Consider the following 15278-nt stretch of genomic DNA (forward strand, 5'->3'; position numbering starts at 1 on the left):
CAAAAAATTTCTATAGAAAAGTTGCTTTTAAAAATCATATTAATCTATTTTATATTTTTTTAATAATTAATTAATCATGTACTAATATATTACTACACTAAACGAGGCCTAAGTTAACTTACCACCCCTCTCGCTGAATGGGGCCTAGGTCGGAAGGCCCATTGGATCGATCCCAGCAAACGGCGCTCGCATCTTATTTTTGTGGAAAAAAATCTATGAAAGGTCTCAACTGAAAAGTGGGTTTGTTTTTCGTCTTTTAACCGGAATATCACCAAGCTTTTATAATCTATTCAGAAAAAGTCTCTCGACAGTTTTGACTTATTTTTTCACTGGTTTTGCTGATATGGCGTCCGGGGCTCCCACGTGTCAGTTTTTTCTCTCTCCTTCTCTTCCTTCCTCTCCTCTCTCTTCCTCTTTTCTCTTCTTCTCTAGAGCGGCCAGTGCGGACAGGGGCAGTGGCGGCTGGCCTGACGGCTGCGTCCCGGCGGCCATCATCACCGCGTCGGCCACGCTGCCGTATATCCCTGAGGTCTCCGTCGTGCGGGCAGAGCACCTACTGCATTCCGGCGACGCTCAGCCAGGAGCTGGTCTCTCTCTTCAAGGGCATATACCTCTGCACCATCGGGATCGGCTGCGCGGAGGCCGTGCTGATCGAGTTCGTGAAGGAGCAGGCAGTTCGATGACGGCGGCGGCGAGAACGCGGGAGCGGGAGAGGAAGGTGTCCTACTTCATACCATCACCCTACACGGACTACGGTAACCTCCTCGATCTTTAACATACATATACTATATTCATTGACTCATTGCATTGCATTGCTTCAACCAGTTTTTAATGCTTGATTTCTTGCTTCTCATCATTCGTAAATGCTGCAGGAGATGGAGGACAGATTAATCGAGTTGGAAGAAATGCAAAAAGTGCTACTGCTTGAGGGAGTGGGTCAGTCGCTCGCTCATCTTCTGCCCAACTAATTACTCTAGTGGAGTGTTACTCAAAGTTTATCTTGTTATATAGTACTCGATCGATGACCTTTTGCTCAAACTCCCCTCGATCTCTCATGCAGAGGCCTATGACAAGCTGCAAAATGACCTCATCACCGCTAAAGCAAAGATCCTGCAATCCAGCAATAAAAAATCGACAGTAGTAAGAACTAAACAAAATTACATTGTACGAATTTTCTCTTTTGTTATGCAGCTCTTCATCATAGCAAAATGTAAATTTGTATTTGTCGTTTCACGTTACCCAGCTTCTTGAAATAGTTGAACGGAATGAGCTCAACATGTCCATATTAACACTTCTTGATGACAATATAGCAAGTGCAAGGCCGCCGTCGTGAAGTCAGGACGCAGTAGGTGCTCCGCCCTGCAAGCTCAACATGTCCATATTATCAGCACGGCCTTCGCGCAGCCGATCTCGACGACGCAGAGGTATATGCGCGCCCGTGAAGAAGACCAGCTCCTGGCTGAGCCTTGCCAGGACGCAATAGGTGCTCCGCTCGGCGGCTCCTGGCTATGCTGGTCGCCGGCAATGGCGACCGGCGGTACCACCGGCGGCAGCGTTGAGGATGACGTCAAGTGCCGACTTCTCGCCATCCCCGCTGGGATCCGTCGCACGCTGCTTGCGTGGACCGTATGTCGCCACCCACCCGCCCACTGCATCGGCCGTCGCCGCCCCCGCCGGGATCCGTCGCACACCGCCTACGTGGACCGCTGCCTCGGCGATCACCGCCCCCACGCCGCCGCGAGCCACCTGTGAAGGCCGCCGCCTCTGCTGTCGCTCATGATTTTATTCTAGCCTGCAGCCATGTGCGTCGGGAGAGAAGAGAAAGAGAGATGGATGAGAGCACGGGAACGGGAGTGACAGGAGAGAATGGAAAAAGAGAAGAAGGGTTACAAAAAATAAAATAACCTGACGTTTAGGACCCACCAAACACCACATCAGTAAAACCGGTGAAAAAAAAGTCAAAACTGCCGAGGGATTATAAAAGTTTAGGGGTACACATTTCTGTATTACGGTTAAGAGATGAAAAACAAACTCCTTTTTGAGTTTAGGGACCTTTGGTGGACTTTTCCTAATTTTGTTAAATAATTGTTCGGAAGCGACGAGTGGGCCGTGAGCGCGAGGTGCGCAGAAAAGCGGGCCGATGGCGAGGCGCTCGCGCGGCCTGGCCAAAGTGGGCCCATGGCGATAGGAATCCGACTCCAACATGAGTTTTTTCTGCTATAAATACAGGAAGAGGAGGCTGGCTCTTACATAATCAAACAAACAACTTGTTTGCAGCCACCTCAAAAACACCAAAGTATATCTCGTTTTTTTTTTTCCTGTCACGGTGAGCATCCATCCATTCTACTACTTTCTTAACTTCTCTTCTGGAATCTGCGTCATGAAACCTAGATTAGATGCGTTCTCTTCTAGATTTAAGGGGGACTAATACCATGTTTTTTTTTTCTTGTTCCCAAGAACTTGGGAGGTTGACGTGAGCCCTAACAATGTCGCACGAAAGAACCGCCCCTGACAACTGGACGTTACACCAACGCGCTGTCCTTCGGCAACAGATGCTCCAGGGCACCACCAACATGGTAATTTTTTTTATTTTTTACAACGTTGTTATTTGTCATTCATTCACGTGCATACCAATCTGCACGTGCATATAATATGAAAATATATGAATTTATTTTCATATTATATGTACTTTAGCGGAATTTTTTTTGATACTTTTCGAAATTGTAGGTTGTTTTGTGAAATTCATTAGAAAGAACAGCGGGTATAGTTCTAAAGTATATTCCTTTTATGTGAAAATGGTTGCTTACATTTAATCAAACTTAAAGAAATTTAACTTAAAAATCAAAATATCTTGTGAAATGAAACCAATGAAGTACAGTTGATCTGATGGAGTGATGGTTGGCAGCCGTTATTTTGGTTGCAATATTACTGAACAAATTTCAATCAAAGGAGTCAACCAAAATATTCCCTCCTGTAAAGCCGGTGGCCCGTGTTCGATACCCAGCAACGGCGTTGCATCTTCTTGCTTCAGAAGCGAGCGCGCGCGGCGCATGGCGGACGGGGATAAGTAGGATTTGTGTCCTACTAATCCGACTCCTACTTGTGAATTTTTTCTATAAATAGAAATAGAAGAGGAGACTGGCTCTCGTTCTTTTTTTCTGTCATCTCTCTTCCGTACCAGCAGGGGTCACCGGTGGGCATCCATCCACGTCTTGTTTTCTCTTCTCCTCGCTGTATATGCTACTTTGTTAACTTCTCTTCTGGAATTAGATTGGTTCTCTTCTCTTCTAGATTTAAGGGAGACTAAGAACATGGTTTTCTTCTTCTTGTTCCTAAGAACTTGTGAGGTTGACGTGAGCCCTAATAATGTCGCACAAAAGAACCGCCCCTGACAACTGGGCATTACACCAACGCGTTGTCTTTGGGCAACAGATGCTCCAGGGCACCACCAACATGGTAATATTTTTATTTTTTAGAACGTTGTTATTTGTCACTCACGTGCATACCAATCTGCAGTCTCTAATTGCTCGCTTTCCTTTGCTATTTAATTACGTTACTAGCTCGATAAGTTGAGGCGCATATCTCTGAATATCATTGACCGAGGTGAGAACCTAGGAGCTCAGGGAGCATCTCCGTCTCAGCAGCAAAATGTATGCACCACAACACAAGATTCAAGCCAGGTTAATCAAGAACAGGTGGGCTTGATGGTAGTTCTGAACAACAATAATATCTTGAACATCAATTCCACGGAGCTTAGTCCAGTGACGACACCTGGGCAGTTCACCCAGTGGCCGATGCAATTTCCGAGTCAACACCAACAGCAGGCCAAGCAACTGCAGCCCACAAACATTGCCGGATGCAACCCAGCTAGTTTGCCTATGCAGCTTCAGGGACAAAATTTTCAGCAGAATCAAGTACTTGAGCAGAATTGCAGTTGGGCTGGTACACAACAGAGGCAAATGGCAGTGACTCAGCAGCAGCAGCAGCAGCAGGAGGCACAGCTGATGAGACTGAATCAACAATGTATTGATCTAATGAGGATGACAAATCAACAATGTATTGGAGAAAACCACCAGCAGCAGGAACAGTTGATGAGGATGACAAATCAACAATGTATTGGAGAAAACCACCAGCAGCAGGAACAACTTATGAGGATGAATCAACAATGTATTGAGCTGGCGAGGATGAATCAACAATATGTTGTACAAAACCAGCAGCAGTCAGCAGAGCTGACGATGATGAATCAGCAATGTATGACAGGAAACCAGCAGCAGAATTGCATCCAGAGGAACCAAATTCTTCGAACACAACAACAAGGCTGTGCTGCCAGGATACAAATTGGTCATCCTGAACTTCAGAAATGTCAGGAAAATGTTGGGATGGAATGTCATTCTCTGACTCCCCTTCACGGGCAAGTTGTCGCAGCTCAGCAAAGCGTTGTTTGTCATAGCACTCAAACATCAGGTACTTTTCTTTCTAACAACTTCTTAATGAACAATGGGCTCAATGCTTTATTCATTGAATGTTCGTCATGAATTTTCATATTCTGTTTGTAACTTTCAGAGCAGATGATAAGTTCTGGGGAAGAGCATTGGAGGGAAGAAATATTTCAGAAGGTGATGATCCTCTATTTTACGTGTTTGTAACTATGCCATGATTGTCCCGTTAGATTTAATACCATCCAATCATGATTCGAACATTTTGTTTTCCTTGACTACAGATTTTGTCACTCAAGGATTCTTACCTTTCTGAGCTTTTGGAATTCGATCGAATGGTCAAGGTTCCGAAGATTTCAAAGGTATTCAACCATTTTCATTTTTAGGCCTGCTCCTGCATATCAATCAACTTCAATTTGCTGTTATTTCTTGTAATTGGATCTCATATATTCGTTTGTGTCATTGTCATTTAGGAGCGATTCAGTTCATTACCTGCTAGCCAAGCCGGGAAATTTAAGCGTGCAGTGCAGGTCAAGAAAGCTATCAGAAAGATGTTGGGATTGTTGAATACCCAGAAAAGCGACGTGCATAAGGGTTTGGAGGATGAGATAAATAAATTCATAAACACCATGGAGCAGTTGCGAGGTTGCTTGGTAAGAAAAAATGTTCAGAATAAAGCGACAGAAACAGGATGCCAGTCGCAGAATTGCGATCAGCAGCCTCAAATCAGCAATCTTACTGGCAATGCATCCCCATTTACATGTGATGAAAGGTTAGTAGAAGCTTGTTGTCGATAACTTCAGAACATGCTAATGCAATTCAGAACATTTCTGATACTGTAATTTCATGCTTATTTAGAAAGTTCAAGAAAAACATCAAAGGCAATTTAGAAAAATATTTGTAATAACATTATTCAATTTTTTTGGGTAGTAGACATCAAAGGCAAGAAGAGCAACTTACAGATGCTAAAACTCCCAAGATAGGGCAGGCAGTCATGACCCAAACACCAACAGTTCACCAAGAAAATCATGGCTACAACCTGCTAGGAGTTCCAAGCCCTTGTTTGTCACCACTATCAGTACAACCTTTGTCAACCAATCCCCCTGAGGACTGCTTCATCCCATCCCCTGTAACCAGTACAGGGGCAGTTCAAGCTCAAGCAGCTGCTTCACCCAGTGCTTCAGTGAAATCACCTGTCTCCAAGCCAGGTGCTGCATGGTGTGCTTCCATGAAGTCCAGATTGGCATCGCCCACAAGCAGGCCAGAAGCTGCACATGTTGCCTCTATACAAGTTGATTCACCCCTTCCTGCTGCCGTGCCATCTGAATTGCTGCAGTCTCCTGTTGGCGAGCCACAGATTGGAGAAGCCGGTGCACCATTGGCAGAACACGATGTTACTGAATTCTTGGTGCACAGCACTGAAGCAGCTGCAGAACACAGTGGTTGTAACCAGGCCGCTCCTCCTACTGAACAATTGGAAGAAACAGCACCAATTGAAGCAGGTCATAACGCACAGGATCAGGTGGGCCATGGAGATGAAAGAATGGAAGCCGACAAGCCCATCAGCCGCCTAATTCAAGCAGTAAGTCTGTCAGATTGCTCATCGCAAATACTGTAGAATTTGTTCCATGTGGTGACCCTCTTTTACTGACATTGCCCCCCTTGATCTTTTTTTTTTTTTGTCAGATCTTGTCTTCATCACCACAACTGCTCCTTGACACAGCTAATTCCATGGAATGGGTTATCAGGGAAGCTTCTCTGGTGCCATTGGCATTAAGCGGCACGGATGTCAGTTCCATCAGTATTGGGTTCCATGACTTTTCGAGGAGTGAACATACCGCGAAGAGGCAAAAGACACAAATGGTATGACTGATCATTATTTTTGGATCTTTTTTTGAACTTGCTAATCCGTTGTTATATGTTAGGTACATTATCTATCTCTGTTAGAACATAATCTCTTCTGGTTGAAACCACATAGAAATGTAACCCTTTTGAATCTTCTCTTGCAGAATGCCAACGATGACAGTTTCAAAAAAAAGAAAGCCAACGATGCGCTGCTGCACGAGATCGAAACTACCAACAGAAAGCTGGTTGATACTGTGATCAGTATTGCTGATGAAGATGAGGCAGAAGAGACCATTCCTGAAAATGGTGGTGGCACATTGATTGAGCTCTCGTACAGTGCCGTGTCTCTCACACCGAGCCTGAAATCTCATTTGGCAACATCTGAAATGGTACAGTGAAATCGTTAGGAACTACTAGCCTTTCTATTATCTTAAGAAAAATACTACTACTGTTTAGATCCTTTCTGAAACGCCACTATTTTACTGAACTTTTTTTTTCTTGACATATATATGCAGCCCATTGTCACGCCAGTAAAGCTGTTCGTCCCCATGGATTATCCGAGAAGCTCTCCGATGCTTGTGGACAATGACGGAGAAGATGGAAATACCAGGTACTCCCTCCGTCGTAAAATAAATCCATTTTTTGGTTTTTAGTTAGAATGTTTGACTCTTCGTCTTATTTAAAAAAATTACGATTAATATTTTTTTATTATTATTACATGATAAAATGAATAATATTGTACGTATAACTAATTTTTTATATTTTTTAAATAAGACCGGTGATTAAATGGAGTATAAATTTGAGCAATATGATGCATGCTTGCTTCTACTGATCACACATAATGAGTTTGTGTCTTCATTGTGTTTGGATTGCTCCTACTGTAACAACGGCCGTCGTCTGCTGCATTGCAGGGAGTTGAGTGACTTCTCGCTGGTCGTCGGCGTGGCATTCCAACGAGCCCTCGCTGAGCTGCCGGAGCCGAGGACGATCGAGGCGACGGCGAGGGCGTGGGACGGCTGCGTGCGGCGGTTCGTCATCGAGGTCGCACGCCGGCACGGCGGAGGGACCTTCAGCTCCGTCCACGGCGAGTGGGTGAGCTGCACGATGAGCCCGTAGCGCTAAGTTGTAGACTTCACCCAGTGAGTGTAGGCTGTGTTTCTTTGCATATATTTTTTTTTCTCGTATCTTGTACGCACGCTTATCCACCGTGGAGCGGTGCATTTCACAGAAAAAGACAAATTCATATGTATACAGCGGGAACAAATGATAGAGAATCGGCAATACTACATATTTGTATTTCGAATATATGATATTGTCTCTTAGGATTATATGTACGCCTCTCCTTGGTGGAAAACACCCCCTCGGTATATTTACAAGCAAAAAAAAAATTTACAAATAAAACTTTTATATATGTGTTCATATCAATCTAAAAACCAAAGTTGAAAAATATAAGTTTCGGTGAAAAATCTTAATATTAATTTTAAATGTAAGATTAAAAATTCAAATTTTAGGCGGTAACCTCAGCCCAAAGCGGTTAGATGCGCTGAGTATTCGGATGCTCACATAACGATATGTTGCACGAATTAAAATAAAAAAATAAAAGTGTTATATATAATGATTACTATGATTATAATTGTTCTCTGGTCATGAGTTTATCTTACTAAGACTTAATAAGAAAATAGTATTCATTAACGACACCGAATATACACTAATCACCTGCTAGTTAATCATTAGCTGGACATAAGCTTGCATCCAATAGAATTTTTTATTTTATGTATTAAATAATCATTCTCCATAGACAGGGTTTGTTGGATGCGAATTTTTTGAATTTATTTATTAAATAATTTATAAATTTAATTTTGCATTTCAAAACATCACAAAACAAACCTCCTGTGGCCCTCTTGGAGGACGAAACGGTGACGTGACAAATGGCCGTCTGACCATGAGAGACGGCCGCAAACGGCGGCCCAAATTTTTTTGCATTTAGCCCCTTGAGAGAAAATGAAAAAAGCGCAGCCCAGCCAAGAGGATGAGGGAGGCAGGGTAGTCATTTTGTAAAAACCCCCTTTCCGCTAAATGCAAAATTGCCGAGCCGCTGTCATTGTCTGTTCCTACTGTCCGCCCCACTGCATGCCACGTAGGCTTTCCACCCTCCTAGAGGGCGATAGGAAGTTAGATCTATGATTTTTTAAAATACAAAATAAATTATGTAAATTATTTAATAAATAAAATAAAAAATTCAAAAAATTCACGTCCAACAAACCCTGTCTATGCAGAAATGTCCAAACTGCAGGTATCTGCATAGGCAGGCTGAGAGGGCTCTTTTGGGTCGATCTGCTGAAAACCAAAGCTACACAATGGCCCAAAAGAACCAAGGCTAAACTGCCATGGCGTCATTTTGTCAGACGTTAAAGGTTCTCCCTCGTATGTTCTCAAAAAAAAAAAAAAAGTTTCTCCCTGGTACAAAACAACATGCGTCAGTAAAAAATCCTTTGAATATCTTAATGTGAACTGATATATATAATCCATGTGTTTTTTTACCATTATTAAAAAGATACGTGTAGTATTAACCTTTAATAAACTAACTCTAGATGCCAAATTTTGTATTCATTTGACCTCCCATTTCTTTTTCAAAAATAATAAAATTGTCCCCTAAATATAGGTACACACAACATAGGTATCAAAATTTTATACTAAATTTTTTATTCCTCTATCTACAGTTGGAAACATAAAATATTTCATATTCCATATATGTATATAGGCAAGTTTTGTAACTCGCATGCACGCCGTGAGTACATTTTAATTTCACACCAGTGTAGTTTGGCATTTATGATAACGCACTCTCATATACTACAAGGCAAAGCAACATAATCTAAGTTCCTACAAAGCTTGACAGATAGCGGAGACCAAACTTTCGTTTGGGCAAAAGCATCTATCAAAATATATAGGCGCATATGCATACACACACGTTGGCTTGTACTATACCTGATCATGTATATATTCTACTGGTTATAAATATTTTGCATTTATAGCTATGTTCGCCTGAAAAAACAAGTTGGGTTATCAATTTTATATTAAAATAAGGTTATAAGCTCTAATAATTTCATGCCATTAATATATTACTATATGTCAAGTCTACCCAAACAATTTGTTTGTGTTGGCCCAAAGCAATGAAATGTCAGCCCAACAGAGAGAAAATCTTTCACCCCAAAGGCTCAACAGGTGAGGGACTCCCCCACTTCTAAGTTGGCTTAACTCCCCTTAAACTTTCAACGTTGAACTATTTCAAGAATCTCCCTCGTCACACATTGGTATGTCATAAATTGGTGTCCCTCAGCACTAACCGGCTTAAAGTGGGACTATTCGAACAAACTCACCCGTCACACATTGGTGACCCTCAACACTGACCAGGTCCACATACAAGCACATACGGGCCTCACATCCGTAGTCCACTAACCGGCTCTACACATTGGCACATACGGGTCTCACACCCGCGATCCACTAGACTTTAGACTTACACCACCCAAGTGTACACGGTACTAGATAGATTATGGACCTAGCTTTGATACCAGTTATTGGCCCAAAACCGGGAGACCCGGTCTAACCGGGAGTACGCCTTTTTACACTTCAAAAGCTACCCTAAGAGGTGAGAGACTTCTCATATTTTTAAGTTGGCTCAACTCCCCCTAATTTTTTAATGTGGAACTATTCCAACAATCTCTCCCATCACACATTGGTGGGTCACACATTGGTGCCCATCAGCACTGACTAGCTCCACACACGATCACATATGGGTCTCATGCCGTGGTCCACTGACCGGCCCTACACGTTGGCACATATGGGTCTTACACCTGAGGACCACTAGGCTTCATGCTTACACCACCCAAGTCTGCGTGGTACTATAGAGATTGTGGACCTAACTCTGATACCACTTATTGGCCTAAAACCAGGAGATGTCGGTCTAACCGGGAGAAAGCCTTTCTATATCCCAAAAGCTAGACCAAGAGGTGAGAGACTTCCCCCACTTTGTTGGCTCAACTCCCCTAAACTTTCAATGTGGGACGGTTCCAATAGTTTGTTCATTTTAATTTTTAAATGAAGCATTTAAGAGTTGGGTCGGTGCTATTGGCCCTGGGGTATACAGTATGAAGGGAATATATTGTCCAACACATTACCATGTTCTTTCAGTAAAAGTGGGTTCAAAGCTGATACATCATGGGCCTTAACCTACAATCTTTGCTACATGGAAGGAGCTGCCCTTGAGCCATGTGGCGTGCCACGCGGGGGGTCGAGCCCTGGACCAAAGTGGCAGCCACCTTCTCGTGCTAGGGGTCTAGCTGCCCGACCCCCGTTCTCTTGCCCCATGCGCAAGAGGAGACGTGGCGCAGAAGGCACCCAACACATGATGCCCTACCGCCGCATTTAATGCTGCCCTACCATACGTAGGGTGCCGCATTGAATGCAGCATGCCTGAAGCATGGTAAGTCGTCCGGTGAGATCAACAGATGTGACAGTAGATCAGAGGCATGTCAAAGCCCCATATGCGCCTACCCTGCCCCTTGGTAGTAGACATGACCCGTGTCAACCTCGTCTCATCCATCATGGAGGGCTCTTTTGCATGTCCCTCCAAAGTATGTCGGTGTTCCTTCTTCATCAAGCTCATCGTCATCGCCCTCGCTTCGTGGAGGCGAAGAAACCGAATGCCTTCAGCATTAAATGAGCAATGACATAGGCCATCCCGTCCATGTTGCAACAGGACGCTGCCCACGACGCAATGAGGCATGCGCCATCGTCGCACGCCCTTAGATTTGATGGCCATTAATTGCCCATCAAAGCTTTTTTTTTCCTTAGAGGATGGGTCTAGGCGCCTGTTGGAGTCCCTTACAGTAAAAAAAAGGAGGCCCTTGCTTAGAGAAAAAGGGGCTCTCTTTGATAAACAACCAGCAGACACTTGGTGTGCTTCGTCCTGAGCCAAACTAGAGTGTAATTTCTTATGCCCCAAATAACCACACACAAGAGTAAGGCCGCTTCAAAACGGCCTGAACCTGTATACATCGACCATGTCTTTGTCACACCCAAGGGGCCTGACCCCTTCATCTCCTAACACTCACGCTCTCACTGGCACCCCCCGCCTGAACCAACAAAAGGGGTTCCGCGGCTTCCCTTAGAGAAGTTCACCGTTCGACAAGTTGCTTCCTTCGTATCAGAATATAAGCATTATATCATTTTTCTAAGAATGACGTAGGTACCAAAAACTACCACTCATGTTACAACACGTGGTAGTTGAAAAAATAATATAGTACAAGACTTAATGGATGGAAAATAAAGATAACACTGAGACCATGAAATCATGCTATGTTAGGACAAAGAATAAAATTGGAACAAAATAATTATATTACGGAGCGGACAGAGTATCAATGATCAAAGATTTACAAGTTTCAAGATCTTATTATAAACTAAATTAACGTCGTAAAATATTAGAAGCTCGATTTTTCATCCCCATGGAAGACAACTTCACTGACAAGGACAAGACAACCGCTCACTTTGAGAATTAATAATTATATGCGTGTTTATAGTGCTATTAATATAGTATGGGTTAACTATTTTACGTGTTTGTCACATCACATGCTCTGTTTAAGGAAATGTTAAGGGCCACTCTACCGACTGCCACTATCCTGCGTACATCATCACCATAATCATTTCTAGGATTCGCATCAGCAATAACCTTCTCTCAAAAATACATATCTAAACTATTTTTAATTTTTGATGATTGACGAGAGCTGCACATATATTAGATAAAAGACATATGTGATAGTGTCAGTTGAACGTCTCATTTGTGATCGTATATAACCCACGTTTGTGATGAGTTTATCTACGGATATTAACATTAATAGTAACTAATTAAAAAGATAAACCTTTGCGATAAATAAATAGATGGGGAGAAGAGATGACACAAAAAGAGACAGGGGTCGATGTCCCAAAAAATCCATATATATATATATATATATATATATATATATATATATATTATAGTTGTAAGTTATGTAAGTTAAATCAATAATAGTAACCATGGATATGCCACAGTAAAGACGCAGACATCGACCTAGGTGAAGCAGAGTTCGTCAGAGATGCAACCATGCAGGAAATAAAAATGAGGAAAGTGACGTGGACTTGGGTTCTCAATCTTCCGAAAGGTTCTGATAAACAAACGATTTGGACGGAGTCACGACACATGTCGATCCGGCTTCTTGAACCCCGCAATTACAGCACAACGTCTCCTCTGGTTACCACCGTGCTAGAACACAGATGGTCTCGCCGAGAAGGCTAATCCATGTTTGCGAATCGAAAAACACAAACAAGAACAAGAAAGAAAGCAACCAAAATTACAGATGAATTATTAAACTCACAAGTTGGGGTCTTATAAACCGATCTAGCGGCAAAACTGTTCTTGATAGATTAATCTAAGCAAAACCCAACCCTAACCTAGGCGACGGCTACTGATATACAAAGGCTAGAGTCGTGCAAAATCCACTGGACGCGTCCCTAATGGACTCGGACTCGATACATGGCCCAACAGGCCCAAAGACGGCGACGCAACACCGGATCAGATTCTGGACGCCAACTTGTTCGGTCGATTGCCATTGACTCAGAAAGAATTTGGACGTGGGAACAGATCCATTGGAAGGGTGATCTTCTTAGCTTTCCATCCATATAAAGAATGCCTCAATCCGAGCACGTATGCGACCTGGGCGTCCGTTTTAGTGCAGATTGGTCGTGGACTCCGAACCGTGGTTGAAGTCGATTTGGTTTGGGCCTCCAACTTGACTTGGACGTCCTTCACGATCCTCCACACCTCCAAGCATCTTTCTAAATGTCTCCATGTCCTCTCCATGATTCCTAATCATAATACAGTCATTAGGTAGCAATCTATTCTCCAAATCATACAAAGAAGAACGTAGGAACGTGCTCACCTCTAAGTGTAATTGTTGCGCGCGAGCTCTAGTGATTGGACCTTGAATATCCAACAGAGGAGCATTGTGTGCATCAGAAGAAGTGATGATCTCATCAGAAAGACTCTATGATTTATTATATTCTGCAGTATGGTGACGTTTGGTTAATTCGGGTAGTCTATTGGTTTTCAAGAAAATTTTGTTATCTAGAATTGAAGACCGGATTACCTTGGCAAAACGTCAAGACCGAGCAAACTACAATAAAATTTTTGTGACATTTCTTCTCCTTTATGATAGGTTTTATAAATTAAATAGCACATAATAATGACAAAGAATATATATATAGTATAATAATTTAGCAAGATAGCATCAATCATACTTCCAAATTACTCAGATTACTACACCTATATGGTCTTTTGCTAATTTTGGTTAGTTCAGTCATTTCGGTTAATCCTAGACCCTAAGATTTTTTTCTAAAAATCACTCGAGTTTTTCGGGGTTCTCTTGAGATAAGCTTTCGAAAAAGAAGTTGCAACTTGTATGCCCGCGCCCCTGCGCCCACACACGCCCGTGAAACCACGAGAGTCGGCTCTGATACTATTATGTCACATCCCGACCCTAGGAACTCCCGGGGTCGGATTCATTAGCACGTGGCCGCTCTCTGTGACATCAAGACCCTAGGAACCTCTAGGTCGGACCCGTTAACACGTGACCGCTCTGTAGGACATCAAAACTTCCCTCACATAACCAACGCAAGTCTTTTCTACGCACTCATTCTGTCACACCCCGACCCTAGGAACCCCCTGGGTCGAGGGATCAGGCTCGTTAACACGTGGCCGCTCTCTAGGACATCAAGACCCTAGGAACCTCCCTCACACAACCAACACAAGTCTTTTCTGCGCACTTTGTGCTCGATCACTCATGCGCAGATTGCTCCAGGCCAAACACGCTTAACCTCGGGGTTCTCTTGAGATAAGCTTCCGAAAAAGAAGTTGTAACTTGTTTGTATAAGTATTCTATCAAATCCTGTTAAGCCTTGGTCTAAGATGTTATATAGGCGTACCAGTTAATTTGAACTCTGTACCAAAGAAGATAGAAAGAATTATATCAGCCTGTGGGCCGATAGGATTCGCTGAGACAAGTTGTTTCGTAATTATGCCAAGTAGGATCTATGAGTATTTTTACCATCCTAAAATGATGAGAAGTACCATATTTTTTAATATAAAATTTGGTAACTGTACCTCAAGATGCCATGGTTTTAAACGTAAATTTTTGGTATCTAAAATGGGTGATAATTGCGATCCATCGCGTACGAAAGATGGTAAAAATTGGCAAAGATTCAGTGATCTGAGTATCCCTAATGCGGGATGGATTGTAACTATCAACTACACTAAATGTGAGTCACATGGAATTAGTGCATGCTATGAACGATCTATTTTATAATGTCACAGATGAATCAGCTAGATGGGTGCTTGAGTTGTCTAACATGCATGACCATCAACCATACCTGTCTTTAAAGTAGGTACGGATTTTTGCTCAGTATATATATTTTTGTATCACTTTCGTCAATTATACGTGCAGACCGACTGAATTTAGACAGTGGCAAGCGGTAGCAGAGTCTGGATATGGTGTTTCATTTGCACTCTACCGACTGCCACTATCCTGCAATACTTGCATAAATTTCACATTGTCACCATAATCATTTCTAGGATTCGCATCATCAATAATCTTCTCTCAAAATAACATATCTTAACTATATTTAGCTTTTGATGATTGATGAGAGGTGCACATTAGTGAAAAGACATAGGTGATAGTATCACTTGAATCTCTCATTCTCTGACCATATATATATAACCCACGTTTGTGATGAGTATTAACAATAGTAGTGAGACAAGAGAAACCATTTGTGATAAATAAATAGAGGGATAGAATAGATGACACCATAAAGAAACGGGTGGATGTCTAAAAATATCTTCTCCATATATATATATATATATATATATATATATATATATATATATATATATATATATATATATATATATAT

The 15278-nt window shown here is 42.4% G+C and overlaps 1 protein-coding gene across 1 annotated transcript; it reads left to right on the plus strand.

Annotated features, from left to right (window-relative positions):
* The first annotated feature begins 3366 nt into the window (after nt 1–3366).
* LOC102703576 (mediator of RNA polymerase II transcription subunit 15a-like) lies at nt 3367–7554 on the plus strand. Its single transcript, XM_015835872.1, has 10 exons — nt 3367–3456; nt 3561–4464; nt 4564–4616; nt 4721–4798; nt 4910–5208; nt 5370–6018; nt 6123–6299; nt 6446–6670; nt 6797–6891; nt 7193–7554. Exons 1-10 carry the CDS (start codon nt 3367–3369, stop codon nt 7395–7397), a joined length of 2775 nt encoding a protein of 924 aa, XP_015691358.1. The 3' UTR covers nt 7398–7554.
* Nucleotides 7555–15278: the final 7724 nt, after the last annotated feature.

Source organism: Oryza brachyantha, chromosome 4 (genome assembly GCF_000231095.2).
Source record: "Oryza brachyantha chromosome 4, ObraRS2, whole genome shotgun sequence".
NCBI lineage: Eukaryota > Viridiplantae > Streptophyta > Magnoliopsida > Poales > Poaceae > Oryza > Oryza brachyantha.